The sequence below is a fragment of the Pteropus medius genome, unplaced genomic scaffold (assembly GCF_902729225.1).
Source record: "Pteropus medius unplaced genomic scaffold, Ma_sr-lr_union100, whole genome shotgun sequence".
Classification (NCBI taxonomy): Eukaryota; Metazoa; Chordata; class Mammalia; order Chiroptera; family Pteropodidae; genus Pteropus; species Pteropus medius.
The window spans coordinates 6,621,789-6,639,759 of NW_024349796.1; the positions used below are offsets into that span (position 1 = coordinate 6,621,789).

The 17,971-nt window shown below is 37.8% G+C and overlaps 1 protein-coding gene across 1 annotated transcript in view; it reads right to left on the bottom strand.

Annotated features, from left to right (window-relative positions):
* Positions 1-17,971, bottom strand: part of DNAH14 (dynein axonemal heavy chain 14) — a 209,823-nt gene that overhangs the window by 25,473 nt on the left and 166,379 nt on the right. Inside the window, exons 64-70 of the mRNA XM_039883632.1 lie at positions 16,729-16,959; positions 16,232-16,353; positions 14,106-14,350; positions 11,623-12,044; positions 11,346-11,544; positions 6,037-6,273; positions 3,897-3,982 (exon numbers count right to left, since the gene is read on the bottom strand). Of these exons, the coding sequence (XP_039739566.1) occupies positions 3,897-3,982; positions 6,037-6,273; positions 11,346-11,544; positions 11,623-12,044; positions 14,106-14,350; positions 16,232-16,353; positions 16,729-16,959 (1,542 nt within the window). The remainder of the gene's footprint in view (positions 1-3,896; positions 3,983-6,036; positions 6,274-11,345; positions 11,545-11,622; positions 12,045-14,105; positions 14,351-16,231; positions 16,354-16,728; positions 16,960-17,971) is intronic.

The following is a 17,971-nucleotide window of genomic DNA, read 5'->3' on the forward strand; positions in this document are numbered from 1 at the left end:
TTGCTCTTGACCCTCCTCTGGCCCTTCCCAGACGCCTCTTTCTCTTTCATGCTCTGAGATCTTGCCGCGGGATGTAAAAATCCAAGTTACGGTCCCTGATTCTGCAAAAGGAGACCTTGCCCCAGGGTTTCCTCCTGCTCTGCTGTGCACGTCTAGAGTGAGTGCTGCGCGGATGAAAATCCAGTTTGCCCAGTAGATCCAGTTAATGAAAGTGTTCGAATCGGCCAATGAAACAGACGATCCGGTGCGGTCCCCCGACACCATCGCTGCTGAGGATCTGTGCTCCCAAATGTCACCATCATGTTGCTGGCTCCTCCTTTACTTTATTGATCAATCAAGAATTTATCAAATTTCTCCAATGTTGTAATTTTTTAACCCCAAGGACTTTTTTTTTTTTGAGGTGGGGCGGGGGAGAGAAGGGGAGGATGGAAGAAATGGAGTTCTGTTGAAGTCAATTTTACTAGCTCTTTTCTAAGCAGCTACAAATACTTCTGAAAAATTCCTCGTGACCGTGTGTCCTCACTGTCATCTTTCCCACTCAGTCTTCTGAGCGACGGGCTACAGCAATGGAGAGAGGTGAATAAGCTAGACGCAGACCGGGCCCACACGGAGCTCCATATTACACTTCTCCAGGGGACGTTTCTTTCTAGTATCTTCAAACCTAACCTCGTATGTGGCTCTCAATTTCCGACTCTTGCAGGGCGGGCCCAGTTTCCAATAGCCTAACTCAGTTTCCCTATATGTACGCTCAGCATTTTATCAGACCATGGCTTCTGACTGTGGGTTTGGAAAATAAAGTTTCTAGCGTATGAATCCCGATCCCCCCCAGGGAGTATTGGGGGAAGGTGAGTTTCTCCTGATTCCTTACAGTCTGTGCACATATGAGCATCTATCTGCCCCTCTCTTTTCCACAAATGGAGCTGTACTTTACAGATTGTTCAGTATTTTGCATTTATCAATTTTTCAGTTACTTAAGTATATTTTTATGTCATGACTATGTCAATAATCCACGTGTAGAGCAGGGGTATCGATCTACCTACAGTTGCCAGGTAGATAGCATGATTTAGAGAAGCGGATTGAAGAGGAGAAAAAGAATTTTCTTGGATAAGAGAAAGATGCAAATATGATGCTAAATGGCAACTAGCTTTCAGCTTCCGTGTCAGGAAGTAAGGGGAAGCAGTGAAGACCGTGGAGCACTGGTCCAAAGCGGCAGGCGCGACTCAGCTGTAACTATTGCTACTGAGGGTTGCCCAGTATAGCTCCATCTTCTGATTTTTGATAGAAACTGGAAATCTGGATTTTTATGTGCAATCTCTCAATTTGCAAAGTTTGGATCAAAGGAAAAAACCAAACAAACCTAACCAAAACCAAAAACACACCTGTACACCAATGTTCATGGCATCATTATTCACAATAGTCAAACGGTAGAAGCCACCCAAGTGTCCATGCATAGGTGAATGGATGAAAACAGTGTGCTCTGTACACACAGCGGAATATTATTCAGCCCTAAAAAGGAAGAAAATCCTGACACATGATACAACATGGATGAACTTCTGAAAACATCATTCTAAGTGAAATAAGCCAGATGTAAAAGATAAATGTTGTGTGTTTCCACTTGAGGCATCTGGAATAGGTAAATTCATAGAGACATAAAGTAGAATGCTAGTTGCCGGGGTCTAGTGCGAGGACGGACTGGGGGTTCATCGTTTAATAGGTACCGAATTTCTGTTTGGGATGATGACAAAGTTCTGGAGATGGTGGTGCCACTATATTTTGCATTTAAGTAGGGTTAAAGGGGATTATTATTGGGATTAAATGAAATGATGTATCTATATTTTGCCACGATAAAAAATAGAAAACAACTTACTTTCAGATATATGTACATAGAATTTTTAAAATAACATATTATAGTTTAGTTTTCTTTACTTGACAACTTTGAAGTCTTCTAAGAACGATCTCCTTAAGTTCAAATCCATTTGTTTAGTGATAGATTGCTATTGCAATGTCGAAAAATGACAAAAAACCTACAGGCCAAATATAGCATGTCTATAATCCAGATGCATTTTTTTTTTTTGCAATCTTAAATTTTAAAATGTTGCAAAGATAAAATTTAAGGTGAAAATCAAAAGAAATAGTATTGGCTGTCCAGGCTGGCATTTGTAGGAGGTTAGGGTCAAGGGGGGTGTGAGAGGAGGGTGTTTCCCCCCATTAAACTAGAGAATAAATGGGAAAACAAAACGAATCAACAGGACAAGTAATAACAAATGCTGGAGAGGATGCGGAGAAAAAGGAACCCTCATACACTGCCGGTGGGACTGCGAATTGGTACGGCCGCTATGGAAAGCAGTATGGAGGTTCCTCAAAAAACTAAGAATTGATCTACCACATGAGCCAGCAATCCCTCTACTGGGCATTTGCCCCAAAGACTTTAAAACTCATATCCCAAAAGATATTTGTACTCCTGTGTTTATAGTGGCATTATTCTTGGTGGCCAGGACATGGAAGTAACCGAAGTGTCCTGCAATAGATGATTAGATAAAGAAGCTGTGCTACATATATACAATGGAAAATCACTCAGCCATAAGAAGAGATGAAATACTGCCATTTGTGACAACGGGGATGGACCTTGAGATAATCATGCTAAGCAAAATAAGCCAGACAGAAAAAGTTGAAAATCACATGATATCACTTATATGTGGGATATAAACCTAAAAGCAACAAATGAACAGGACAAACAGAGACTCATGGACATGGACTATAGACCGGTGGTTACCAGAGGTTTGGGGAGGAGGGGGAAGGAGAGAGGTAAAGGGGGTAAAAGGGGTTAAATACGTGGTGACAGAAAGAAATCTAACCATGGGAGGTGAACACACAGTGTAAATATATATATATATGCCTTACTGTTAAAGTGTACAGCTGAAACTTACTGGATTTTGTTAACCTATGTTGCCATAAAAATAAATTTAAAAAGAGAATAAAAAAATAAATAAAAAGATTGTTCAAGGTGATAAGGACGAGTTCAGGATGATCTGCTTTGGTAAAGCATAATACAGTGTTACAGCCAAGAGCACAGACTTTAGAGCCAAACGGTCTGAGTTTCAATTACGGCTTCATCAGGCGTTTTCTAAGCTTTGGCTTCTTGTTCTGTAAAAGGGGGGAAATAATGGTGCCCACCGTCCTAAGATTATCACGAGGATGAAATAAAATAACGTATGTGAGATGCTTAACGTACACGGAGCTTTTGATGTTTTAAGGGGCTCATGAATGACACCTGTTCACATCCCTAACCCACCAACCACTCCCCTCCCCGCCCCCGCAGCCAGATTCCGAAGCAGTCATGAAACAGAGGCGTCAGGCAAAAACATGCCCTTTCTTAACCATAAAGGCCAAGCTGGTGCACATGGCTTAGGTGTGTGTGCTTCCTGGCACTAAACCCTAGAATTAGACAGCCCTGCCTGTCACCAGCAGTGCCGGGCAGCCACTGGCTTTTCTCTGAAGAGCCAGGGTCTGTTCCTGTGTAATTTACAGCATTGAGAAGCAGAGCAGAAAATATGCTTTTTTGCAGGCAGGCGGATCCTAAAGGGACAGGAGAGAAAGGGCTGAACGATGCACCGTGAGCTTATCTCTTGCATCTACCCTTCTTGCAAGTCCTTCCTCTTCTCTAGGGAGGAGGATGGGGACAGAGAGATGCCAGGGATGTCGCTCTGACTGGACTCCCTCCACGTCAAAGAAACGTCCAGATAGAGTGAGTCCGTTCCTCTAACGTTAACACTTGCTAAGTGTCAGCCTGTGAAATCAATGTTTTGTTTACGGAATTTTTGATTCGAATGGTTTAAGTTACTGATCAAGTGCTCAAAACATTTAGAATGTCAATATTTTCTCATAGCACATCTTACCAAAATAAGTCTTTGAAATGGAGTGAGTTTCTCCCAGGGAAAAGTTATCGAGTTACACAATTCTTCATTTTCATTCAAAAGTTCAACTAGATATAATTTAGAGAAAGAAACTGAGATTAGCAATCGAATACTTTGGATCGCAAAAAGATACCACAAATTAAAATTTTTGTTATATAAAGTTGTGACGTTCTTTTTTTTAAAACATGGCTGACAACTTTTAAGGTGAGCTTTATTTCTACGGGATTGGAGACATCACTAACTATGCTTAATACAGCAAAAGAGGTCGATGTTAAGGCAGAATTAAATTTCCACCTGGTCCTGGTGAAGAGGTTGGTGAACAGCGCTTAAAGATGCTGGACAGCCGAAGGAGAAAAGAGAGGCAAAGGGCATAGCCAACACTTTATAACCTGCTCCTGCATATGTGAAGTTTTTCTGGTGAACGCAAACTAATAACTTTAGAGGTTAGAGATTTTTATTCATAAGCTACCTATAAAAGATAGAAAAAATAAGGATCGAATAGAAATACAACAAGAGTCTCAAATTTTTGAAAAACTGAATACTGACCCCTCTTCCCTCTGCAATAGAGTCGTCCTGGATCACACTCCCCTGCAAGGTGAGAAGCTTTCTAGTCTGCATTTCTAGTCATCCTAGGCACGGCTATCATTGCTTCCTACCTTACATTTCTATGGCATCTCCCCAATGTTTAACTTTAAATACGACTTACAGATTATAGAAATAGCTTTTTTGAATATAACTAAAATAAGGTTGCTCATCTTTAAAAAAGTCCATGATACATAAAAATAGAGTTACAAATAGATAAATTTGGGGTTATTTGAAAAATAAAAAGATCTTCACTTTATAAAATGGGTCAGCAAAAAGTTCCTTTAATTCAAAGATATTGACTGTTATAGTATAATAAATGATGAATCCAAAACTGAATAGTGACGAACGCAACAAAATAAAACAATATTGACCCAGAGAAAAAACTCTAGAGGAGGAGGAGAACTTCTTAATCAGAAGTAGAAGTCAAGGAACTATAAAAGAAAAAAAAATAGACAAATTTGACTATGCGAACATTTAAACAAAATACAATAGACAATGACAAATTATGAAAAAAATATTTGAATGAAAAAATTAATATCTTTAAATTAAGGACAAAATTTAATAATCTTTTACACCAATAGGTTCTTACAAATGGACAAAGAAAGAGATAAACAATCCAGTAAAAATGGGCTAAGTACATGAATGGCAACTCCAAATGGTCAGCGAACATCTGAAAAGATACTTAAACTTGCTGGTAGTCAGGGAAATTCAAATTAGAGCACTAGAAAAAACTTTCCAGATTGGCAAAAGTTAAAAATAATCAATACTCCTCTTGGAAAATGACACTCGTGGATTGCCGGTGGAAGTATAAATTATCACAGACTTCTAAGAAAAGCAACCTGGCAGCAGCTATCAACCTAAAAATAATAGATTTTTGACTCAGCAATTCTACTTCTGGCTGCCCATCTCATAGAAATAAAAGCAAAGGAAATACGTATAACGTTTATGTTATCGTATACTGTGGCAAAAATCTGGAAGCAAAACGGAGAAAAATATGGAAGGAAAACAAATTAGATTGTATCCTGAACAGGGGCGGTGTGGGTGGAAGTGGCGGGGAAAACCGAGGAAGAAGGTTCAAAATGGAAAAACAGGAAGGAAAAGAGGCGCTAAAAGTAGCAAGTCATTTAAAATACGTTCTATTTCCTATGTAATTAAAAAAAAAACACGGATCTGTCGTATAAAACACGGATCCGTTCTCGAAAATGCGTATCTGTTATCTACGTCGTCTTGTTTAGATTCGAACATCGAAACCAGCGAGGTGCGAGGAAACTAACGTGGCATAGCTCATCTCTCTGAAATTTCGACTTCTCATCAGAATTGCAACGTTGCTGAATATCATCAACAACGATCTTCCTAAGAGCCATTTCACGAGACTGTCGTGAGCATTACGTGAAAGAACAGGAGACCTGCTCGGCATAGTTACGTCCCTCTCTTCAGCGTTTTCCATAATATAAGATCCTGAGCTACATTTATAAGTTGATAATCTCCATACACATCTACAGAATCGAGTTAGTTAAAACGTGGAGTACTTTCTTACTTTCTTCCGGCGATTTTTCACTTTCCTCCAACGAAGCATTTTCTGAAGAGAAAGGTGTGCTCATCAGAAAATATACAGCCGTACTGTTTTTAAAAGCGTTCCATTGCAACACATTTGATAAGAGGGATTTGCATAGAAGAGAAAATGGCTCCAGGTGACCGCTGACATATTGGCACTGCTTCCACCTGGAATCCGACAACCAGTGAAGATGCTGATTTTTATAGATTTCATATAAGCCTGATGGAAGAGGAAAGAATGATCACATTGGAAGACATGTATCTTGTAGCTTCTAGTTACTCATGACAAAGCAGATGCTTAATAAATACTTGGTGTTGAGAGAAAGTTATTTTATCTAAAAATTAATTACATAAAAGATAATGCTTTATTGTGGAAAAAACATAAAATCTACCACCTTAACCATTTTTTAAATAAACTTATTTATTTAAATTCGTTTCAAGTATCCAGTACATTGGTTAGACATCGATAATGCTCATGAAACGATCCCCCCAATAGCTCTCTCCCTCCCCTGGCCCTCCACTTAGCCATCCTATCAATGCTAACTGCATTCCCTCTGCCGTGCTCCTTCATCTGAACCGGGTTTACATGTACAGTTCAGTAGCGTTAAGTATATTCACGTTGCTGTGAAACAGGTATCCAGAACTTTTCCTGCAAATCTGCAACTGTGCCCATGAAACAACCCTTCTCTTCTCCCCTCCCCGCCAGCCCCTGGTAATCACTTTACTTTCTGTTTGTACGAATTCGACTTCTTTAGATAACCTCATATAAGTGGAATCATACAGTATTTGCCTTTTTTTTTTTCTGACTAGCTTATTTCACTGAGCATAACGTCCTCAAGCTACATCCATGTTGTAGCATGTGACAGGATTTCCTCATTTTAAGGCTGGATAATATTCCATAGTATGTATATTCTGCATTTGGTTTATCCATTCATTAACTGATGGGCATTTGGGTTGCTTCCACCTGTTGGCTATTGTGAATAATAATGCTATGAATAGAGGTGTGCAAATATCTCTCTGAGACCCTGTTTTCAATTCGTTTGGATTTAAACCCAAACGTGGGATTGTTGGATCATATGGTAGTTCCATTTTTAATTTTTTGAACCTCCATACTGTTTGCCATTACAGTTGCATCATTTTCCAATCTCTCTGATGGTGTACAAGGGTTCCAATATCAGCACATCCTTACCAGCACTTTTTTATATTTTTTTGATAATGGCCATCCTAATGGATAGTATAATAGCTCATTGTGGCTTTGATTTGCATTTCCCAACTCTTAGTAACGTTGAACATCTTTTCATTTGCTCGTTGGCCATTTGTATAGCATTTTTGGAGAAATGTCTGTTCAAGTCCTTTGCCCATTTTTAACTGGGTTCTTCGATTTTTTATTGTTGAGTTGGATGACTTCTTTATATATTCTGGATATTAACTCCTTAGCAGATATGATTTGAAATATTTTCTTATTCTATAGATTGCCTTTTCACTCTGTCGATTGTGTGCTTTGATGCACAAATGTTAAGTTTGATGTAGTCTCATTTGTCCGTTTGTTGTTGTTTTGTTGTTGTTGCCTGTGCATTGGTGACATTGCCAAGAAACCACTGTCAAGTCCAATGTTATGGAGCTTTTCTCCTATGTTTTCTTCCAGGAGTTTTATAGTTTTAGGTCTTATGTTTAGGTCTGCATCCACTTTGAGTTGATTTTTGTATTTGGTATAAGATAAAGGTCCAGTTTCATTCTTCTGTGTGTAAATATCCAGCATCCTCAGTGCTCTTTGTGTGAGATCGTCCTTTCTCACTGAGTGGTCTTTGAACACTTGTCAAGGACCATCTGACTATACGCACCAGGGTTAATTACTGGGATCTTAATTTTGTTCCATTAGTCTCTTAAGTCTGTTTTGATGCCAGAACCAGACAGCTTTAATTACTGTAGCTATATAATATAGCTTAAAATCAGGAAGTGTGATTTTTTATTTTCAAAATTGTTTTGGCTATTTGGAGTCCCTTGGGATTCCTTCTGAATTTTAGGAAGAAGTTTTCTATTTCTGCCAAAAATGCCATTGGGATTTTGATAAGGTTTGCATTAAATCTGGAGATTGCTTTGGGTTAGTAATGAAGTCTTAACAACACTAAGCCGGCCAACCTGTGAACATGGCATGTCTTTCCTTTCTTTGTGTCTTCTAATTAATTTCTTTCGCTATAATTTCTTCTTGTAGTTTTCAGTGTACAAGTCTTTAGCTTCCTTGGCCAGGTTTATTCCTAAATATTTTATTCTTTTTGATGCTATAGTAAGATTGTTTTCTTAATTTTGATTTCCTATTATTTCCTATTGTGATTGTATAAGAACGAAGCTGATTTTTTATGTTGGTTTCGTATCTTGCAACTTTGCTGAATTTGTTTACTAATTCTAACAGTGTTTTGTGAACTCTTAGCGTTTTCTACACATAAGATCATATCATCTGTGAACAGAGATCATTATATTTCTTCCTTTCCAATTTGAATGCCTTTTCTTTCTTTTTCTTGTCTAACGCTCTGGCTAGAACTTCACGTTAAGTAGAAGCGGTGAGAGCAGGGGCATCCTTGACTTGTTTCTGATCTTAGAGAAAAGTTTTCAGTTTTCCACCACTGAGCATGATATTAGCTGTGTATCATCTTTGGAGAAAGGTGTATTTCATAAATGACTTTTATTATGTCGAGGTAGTTTCCTTCTAGTCCCAATTTGTTGATTTTTTTTTTTTTAATCAGGAAAGAGTGTTGAATCTTATCAAATGCTTTTTTTGGGGGGCATCATTTAAGACGGTCATGTGGTTTTTTCTCTCATTCTGTTCATGTAGTTATTACATTGATTGATTTTCTTATGTGGAACCAGCCTTTTATTCCAGGAATAAACTGCACTCAGTCCTGGCGTACAATCCTTTTAATGTCCTGTTGGATTTGGTTTGCTGCATTTTGTTGAGGATTTCTGCATCTATAGTCAGGAATATTGGTCTGTAGTTTTCTTATAGTGTCTTTGGCTTTGGTATCAGGGTGATGCTAGTCTCCTAGAATGGGTATGGAAGTGTTCTCTCCTCTTCAAATTTTTTTGTAGAGTTTCAGGAGAATTTGTGTTAATTCATTAAGTGTTTGGTAAAACACTCTAGTGCAGCTAGCTGGTCCAGGAGTTTTCTTTTTTGGGAAGTTTTTGATTACTGACTCAATCTCCTTACTTTTTATAAGTCGGTTCAATTTTTCTATTTCTTCATTATTCAGTCTTGCTAGATTATACATTTCTATTTCTTCTCAGTTATTCAATTTGTTGGCATATAATTGTTAATCTCCTATGATCCATTTTATTTCTGTGGCATTAACGTCCCCTCCTTTCATGTCTGATTTTAGTTGAGTAATTCCTCTCTTATTTTCTTAATGGAGTTAAGAATTTGTCAATTTTGCTGAATTTTTCAAAAAGCCAACTCTTATTTTTTTATTTTTCTATTTTTTATTCATTTATTTCTGTTCTAATCTTTATTTCCTTCCTTTTTCTAGCTTTGTGTTTAATTTTTTTAAATCTAGTTCCTTGAGGTATAGGGTTAGGTTGTTTATTTGAGATCTTTTTTAATGTATGCATTTACAGCTATAAACTCAGTACTGCTTTTGCCCTACTCCAAAAGTTTTGTTACATCGTATTTTTATATTTGTCTCAAGATAGTTTCTAATTTTTCTTGTGATGATTTCTTTGCCCCACTGGTTATCTGAATGTGTTGTTTGGATTTTTCATGTGCTACCGATTTCTAGTTTCGCTCCACTGTGGTCAGAAAAGATACTTGATATGATCTCAGTCTTCTTGAATTTATTAAGACTTGTTTTGTGGCCTAACATGTGCTCCATCCTGGAGAATATCCCACACACACTTGAGAAGAATGTATCTAGGAGTGTTGCCGTTGTTCTGTGTACGTCCGTTAGGCTCCGGTGGTCTATAGTGATCTATGGTGGTCTATAGTTCAAGTCCTCTGTTTCCTTATTGATCTTGTGTCTGATGTTCTATCCATTACTGAAAGTAGGGTATTGAAGTCTCCTACTATTATTGTATTGCTGTTGTCTATGTCTCCTTTCAATTCTATCAATGTTTTCTTCATAGAATTAGCAGCTCTGAGGTTGGGTGCATAAACATTCATAATTTTAATATCTTCTTGATGAACTAACCCTTTTGTCATCATATAACGTCCTTCTTTGTCTTTTATAACAGTTTTTGACTTAACATCTATATTTTTCTTATATCAGTATAGCCACTTCTATTCTCTTTTGGTTATCACTTGCTTAGAATATCTTTCCCTATCCGTTCGCTTTCAGCCTATGTGTATCCTAAAATCTAAAGCAAGTCTCTCGTCGAAAGTATATAGTTGTTGTATTGTTTTTTTGTTTTGTTTTGTTTTATCCCATAAGCCAGTCGATGTCTTTTGATCAGAGAGTTTAACCCATTTATGTTAATTATTGACAGGGAAGGATTTACTATTGCCATTTCGTTAACTGTTTTCTGTATGTCTTACAGCTTGTATGTCTCTTCTTTTGTTTCTTACTGCCTTTGTATTTTATTGATTTTTTTAAAAAGTAATTATATTCATTGATTCTTTTCTCTTTTTGTGTATACTCTATAGATTTTTTTTTTTTTTTTTTTTTGGTGTGTGTGTAGTTACTCTATTAGGGTTTTCCAGAGAAACGGAACTAATAGGATATATGTGTGTATATATATATATGAGGAGATTTATTGTACGAACTGGCTCTTGTGACTGTAGAGGCTGATTAGCATTTGAATTGAAGATGGCCCTCACCAATTTGGGTGGGCATCATCCAATCCACTGAGAGGCTAACTAGAACAAAAAACAGAAAGGGCAAAATTCCTCTCTTCCTTGAGCCTCATCTTCTCCTGATGATCTTAGGACTTGGACCAGGCCTTACACCATCAGCGCCTCTGTTCTCAGGCCTTTGGACTCAGGCCGAATGATACCACTAGCTTTCCTGGTTCTCCAGCTTACAGGTCATGGGACAGCTCAGCCTCCATAATCGTGTAGATTAGGATTGTAATAACTACAGCAATTGCCATTGATTCATTCATTCATTCAAAAATGATTTAGTGCCAATTATATGCACAACAGTGTACAGGACAGAATGATGAATTAGACATCACGCTTGAACTGAAGCTGCTTTTAGTTTAATAAATATAAGTGTTGACTTGGAGCACCTTAGAAATCTTTTGGTATTTTTCAGGGAAACATGTTTTTAATGGGTTTTTACTAAACCCAGAGCGATGACTTTTACTCACTATTGAGTCGAGGTTGGGGTGTTACACCTTTAATATTTATCAATATGCCAGAGTATAAGAAGATGTTCCATTCTTTATCTGGTAGGGATCCGATGTCATCCTGAGTTAGACTTTCATTAGCATTATTTTGCATAATCGTAGTGCAAAGCAGAAAGGAGAAGCAAAGTTTATGCTTATTAAATAGAGCTGAAGAAACCACCTATGGGGGAAAAAGTAACTTAGATCAACAGGGATAGATTAAATAAATTTGCAAAATTCACATTAAAGAATGGCTCACCTTAAAAATATTTCTTGTCAACGCATCTGTTGAATTTTTGAGATGCCCCTCTAAGAGATCTTTCTCACGTTTTAACTTGGGTTCTTTTGAGTGATTTGTAATTTCATGAACTTTTTTCCGAGACACTTTGTCTCTTTCCAAACTGTGTTCTTCTTGTTTTTTGCTTCTGGAAACTACTGATGAAACAAAAACTTGCTGAAACCAGTCTAGGGAGAACTGGTACATGTAATTGATTTGTGTAAGACCGGCCACCAGAAAGTAGAGCAGGGCACCTCGGGTAGCGAGGGGGAGGTAGTTTTTACGTGTGGCTTGAATTTCACTTTCTGCTTTTTCTGCTGCATCGATCCGCTTTGAAATTTCATTTGAAGTAATTTTGGATTTTCTTAAGATGTCTACAATTTCCTCATCATCTAATACATATCCTAAAGACAAACAAAAAATAAATAAAAACCGTTGGAGTATTACATGGCAGTTTCTTTATTTTGTACTCTTCATAAGACGTTTTTTTTTTTTTCTGTTGGTTTTTTGTTCATTTTATTTCAGAGAGAAGCTCTTAAGGGGAAATAAGTCATATTTCTAATAAATGTGATTAATAGCACACATGTCCCCATTTCCCACGCCCTCATCTCTTCTTTAGATTAGAGTTTGTGGATTCCATTTTTATTACAGGCACATAATAAGCAGTCTTTCTATCATAAGGAATACATTTCCACTGTGACCCACTATACACTTAGAAAATGAAAATAAAATTTCCTGAAAATAACGAGTGAACCATTATTCCATGTGACGCACTCTGATATCGCCTGTTGTATTCTACTTTTTTAAACAGTTGATAATGACTAACGAAACTGATTTCTCATCTCACTAATAGGTTGCCCCTCGCTTTTTGAAAAGACACTGCTCTAAAAACACAGATGATAATTCTATCCCTTTCAAATATTGAAGACAGCTCTTATATTTCCATTATAAACTCTACTGTCTTATGGGCTAAACATTCCCATTCTCAAGTAGTTTTTTTTTTTTTTTAATGATATGATTTCTAGACCCCTCGCCAAGCTTATTTCTGAACACACCTCAGTCTGAAAAGAGTCCTCTTAAAATGTGATAGATATCTGACACGAAAGGCAGCTTGATAGGACCATTGCAAAGAATTGTGTGATTATTACATTCCATGATCTGGACACCATATTTTTATCGATGTGGGTGACGCTTGACCTAAGCTGTGGGCCACCTCTCATAGGTCCACCCTATGACACTATTGCCTACAGGGGTCGGGGAGTCACACCAAAGATAAAATATTTACAAAGAGGTAGTAAGGATGATATATATTACTATTTCTTGGAAAGAAGTAGCAAAAAACCTATACAGAATCAAGGAGTCTTTTTATTTAGCATTTTTCAGGAACAATTTTTATTAAAACCAGTATTAGCAAAAGGTTACAGTCTTTTGAATATCCCAGATGCTAGTATGAGGAATAAATGGCGCCCTTTCCCTGTACTTCGGTGGACATGTCTCTTCCATTTGGCTGTGCCTGAATTACGTTCTTTTATAACATCTATTGGTAATCTAGTGGAAATGAGTTTCCTAAATTCCGTGAGCCACTCTAGCAAAGTAATCGCAAACCCAAGGAGGGGGTCGTTGAAACTTCCAACCTGTAGCTGGTCTGTTAAAAGTATAGGTGACCACTTGGGCTTGTGATTGGCATCTAAAATAAGGGGGAGGGGGCAGTCTTGTAGGACAGAGCTCTTAACCCGTGGAATCTGATGCTGCCTCAGGTAGTGTTGGAATCGTGTGGGACGGAAGGCCAGCCAGCCGGTGCCACACTGCTTGTTGGTATGGAGAAACCCCTCCTCCATGTTGAAATTGAGTATTCAGAATCCTTTTTAGAAGCAAGTGCATCAATGTGCCCTAGGAACTTACAACATTTTATATTTAGTTGTTTAGTTGTTCAGATATTATATTGTTTGCATTTAAAGACTATGGTTTCTTAGACACTTCTTGTGTTAAAGAGGAAAATGATTTCTACTCCTATTTTAATAAACATCATACTTTAATTGAATACATATAAGGTACTGGACTGTGTCCTTTTATATTTTAGTTACTAACACTTGGGGCAAATGTAATCTTTTGGTCTCTCTATACTCTAACTTGACATACGTAACAGATGTCAGATACCCGAAGTATAGGCATAGAGCGAGGAGGAAACTAACCAGTCTCTGTGAGATTTTTCCTACAACTTTTACTGATTATATGGTAGAAAATGTCCTATAACATGAGCTAAAGCAGGGGTAGGAACCAAGGAACATCAAAATTCACAATGTTTTAATTTTAGAAATGGAGTGACTTGTCTGTATCAATCAGTTTATTTGGTGAAAATGGAGATTTGGTAGTTTTGGCGCCAATTCAGAATACGGTCCTTACAACTTTAATTGCGTCCTTCACAAAAGTTTGCAAAGGTCTCCCAATATCACAAAGTAACTTACCTTGTGCGTTCTGCAGTACAGTTAATGCTTTTTCTTCCAGTTCCTCAAGAGTCATGGCATCGAGGGAAATACTCTCCAATAATTGGTAACGCTGATTTTCTAAATGAGGAACTTCGTGACTTAATACAGTAGATAAGAGTTGATCTTGCAACCCTTGGAATGTTACCGTAAAGTTGATCATAGTAACAAAGTTATAAACTGATGGAGGAAAATGAGGGTTGTCTATTTCTGTAGAAATGTATAACCTAAAACATGGGAAAGGCACCAGTTATTCAATGGATATGCAGAGGAAAAAAATGAAACATATATTTAATAACGGAAGAAAATATTTCTCCTGGAGGTAAACAAGGTTAATTTTGAATGTTATTCAGACTTGTACACAAGTAGGCTCTTGATTTAAACTATGTGAATACATTTGCTATTTAGGACTTAAAAAAATACAACCATAAACCGTGTCCATACCATATTTAGTCTAAGTAAAAAGATAGAGTAAAGAAAAATGCTAACTGGTAGTTCTGACCTCTCACTAGATCATGGGAAGGACTGTGGTTTTCACCCGGAGTAAGAAGCCAGTGGAGGGATCTGAGCAGAGGAGAGACGTGCTGTGTTTTTAACAGGACCGCTCTAGCTGCTGACGTCTGGAGAGTCGTCTGCAGAAGACGGAGCCGGGCAAGGAGGGCACTGGGAGACGGGTTGACACGTGAGAGATGATGGCGCTACGAGTAGCAGTGGCCGGGAGTGGTCAGATTCTGGGTCTTGTTTAGTCTTCATTGCAACCCAACAAAACAGGAAGAGCCCTCTTTCCATTTTATAAAGGGTGAAATCGAGGCTTTGAGAGGTTAAATAAGTTGCCTATGTCATACGGACAGGAAGTGACAGTGGGGATCTCTTGCCGGTCCACCCTCTAAAACAGTGTCCTCCGCCACCTCCTCAAACACCCAATTCAAACATGGTGACCAGGTTGTCAATGCAGGAAAAATGTTACTTATTAGTATTTCTAGAGCTGTTGCTTAACCAATCATGTAGCATTTAGTGAGAAATAAAGAATGAGTTAATGTTTTCCAAGGGTATTCTGTAGGACGCTATTTTCTGGAGAGGGTTCGTTAAACAGAGCAGTTTTAATTAAAATAAAAGTCTATTTAATTAGTAAAAAGAAAAGTCTATTTAACCAGGAAAGACTCTTGTTTAACTTTAACCCAGAGCTTTTAAAAAGTACCAGATCCCTTTTTGAGTGACATCTATTACAATCCTAGGAATGCTGTTTTGAAGAACGTGCTTTGGAAGTGTTTAACGGAAGGAAGGAGGTTGGAAGAGAATTCTGAAGAGTCAGAGTTTGACGGCCCTGCCCAAGAGAGAGGACTCAGCGCCGGCAGAGTTAAGAATCAGGGCCACTGGTCAAAGAACCAGTCTCTCATAGTCCCAGTAACTAAGCTAAAAGCACCGGGCGGGGAGCCATTGAAATCATCTTCTAATGCTCCTTGCCGATTACTTGTTTACCCAGCAAACTTCTGCTTATGAAATGAAAGAGGGAATGCATGTGTCTCAAATGTCTTATTCACTTGGGAATTGTATGTGTGTGGTAATTATATCTGACTGTATAACGCTGCTTTGAGAAGTTAGCTGGTGGGAGTCAAATCTCTGAAGCCCCATTACTGCTTGGAGTACGGTATGATGCTTATCTGCCCAGGCGAGAAGTCTCTATTTTTTTTGCTCTAGATATCAAATATGGATTTTTTTTTTTTTATGGAAGCAGGAGCTTTCCCCGTCCAAATAAAATGTTAGGCAGACAGATCACATCAACATCCTCTGGATCAAGCGAGACTCGGCTTTCCGTTTGTCGCTTTTCCCTCACAGCTTCTGAAGACTCTTCGTGGAACCTACAGGTTTCATCTGGCAGAGTTTGAAAAACATTGGTGGTGTGCAATGACTTAATAAATACAAATCTGTTCTCTAATCTGTATACTAATGAACAAAACATAAAAACTGGAAACATGAAAAATAAAAAGAACATTTAGATGCCATCTTACTTCTTCCTCCAGCTTATCAGACTGACCTATTGGGACCTTCAATATTATTGTCTCAAAAAATCTGAATGTTTGACTCAGTTTAACTATGAGAGACGTTACCTAAATTTGGAATTGTATTCAATCTCAGAATCATCAACCCTTATGAAATACTGTCCTCTTCTTTGATAGATATCCTTCTTCAAAATTGCCTTTAAACTTGGAGCCAATGTTTCAGGGAGATTCTGAAAAACCCAATAGACTGAATGAATGAATGAATGAATGAATAAATAAATAAACCAACCAAAATCATCTTACAACAAATAAATCAGTTGAAAAGACAGAGCTTTAAAAAAATGTAAATCTTGTTACTATCTGGACACCAGTAAAAGACAAATCTGAGAGAACTAAATAAACAATGAAAACTCACTGCGTGTGTCTGTGTGTGTGTGTGTGTGTGTATGTACATACACACGCACACACGCACGCGCACACGCACACACACATGCATTTTTCCCCTGACAAAGTTACCTATCATTTAAAACTCTTAGTCTTTACGTTTAGTGCACATATGTGTCAACTACATGGAATTCGGGAATTAGGTCATTTTGTACAAATACCTGCAAGAGGATGCTCCCTCCTGTTTTCATAGCATTTTCAATTTTTTTGACGTAATTGCTGTCCTCAATGTAGAGCTCCTGCAGCCTAGATCCTTCCATCTGACGGATCCAGTTATATGCTTGTTTATGTGGGTCAATTAGCAGTGGCCACTGCAGGCCGTTCTTGATCAAGATGGCGTTCTCCGCTGAATACTGACCGAGAGGTAGCCCCTGATGATGCCATCGGCTGATCTGGAATGAAACCATTAGTGCTCGCATTGTTTCACAAACTTCTTTGCATCTTTAATATTCTACGGCATACACCCACCCTTTAGTCTCTTAGTAGCCATCTCAGTTATTGGATTAGCTGTTGTGGTATTGCAGTGCCTGCGTTCAAGGAACCTTTATTTAACTTAATAATGACCCCCAAAATACAAGAGTAGTGATGCTGGCAATTCCGATACGCCAAAGAGAAGCTATAAACTGCTTCCTTTAAGGGAGAAGGTATATAGAAAGGAATGTATAGCGCTTGGTACTATCTGAGGCCTCAGGCGTTCACCGGTGGGGGGGGTCTTTGAAACATATCCCCTGCAGATAAAGGGGGGTTACTGTACATGAGATCTATAGATCCATTTGGAAAAAACTGGCAACTTCAGAATATTGAGTCTTCCAATTCATGAACATAGTATAACTTTTCATTTGTTTAGGTTTCTTAAAATTGATCCCAAGGATATTTTATAGTTTTATTTCTATAAATTCTATAATACTTCTTGGCAGATTCATTTCGATGCTATTATAAATGGTATCTAAAAACATTTTACACCCTATTTGTTACTGGTATAGAGAAATGCAATTGGTTTTTGTATGTTGACTTTAATTCTAGAAACGTTGCTAAACTTTTATTAACGTTCATGATGTATCTATGTATTCTTTTAGATTTTCTAGGTATATAATATATTGCCTGTAAAAATTTATACTTTTTTCTTTCTTCCTTCTTTTCCAATCTTAATATCTTTTATTTATTTATTTTTTGCCTCGCCGCGCTGTCGAGGATCTCTGGTACAGTGTTAAACACAAGTGGAAATAGAGGAAAACCCTTTGTCATGTTTCCAATCTCAAAGGAAAAACTTTCACCTATGCTTTAGTTTTTCAATTATGGTACATTCTTTGACCTATGGTTCGTTTAGGAGCATATTTCCTCACTTCCAGAAATATGGGGATTTTCAAAGAAACTTTTAATGACTGACTTCTAGTTTAATTGCAT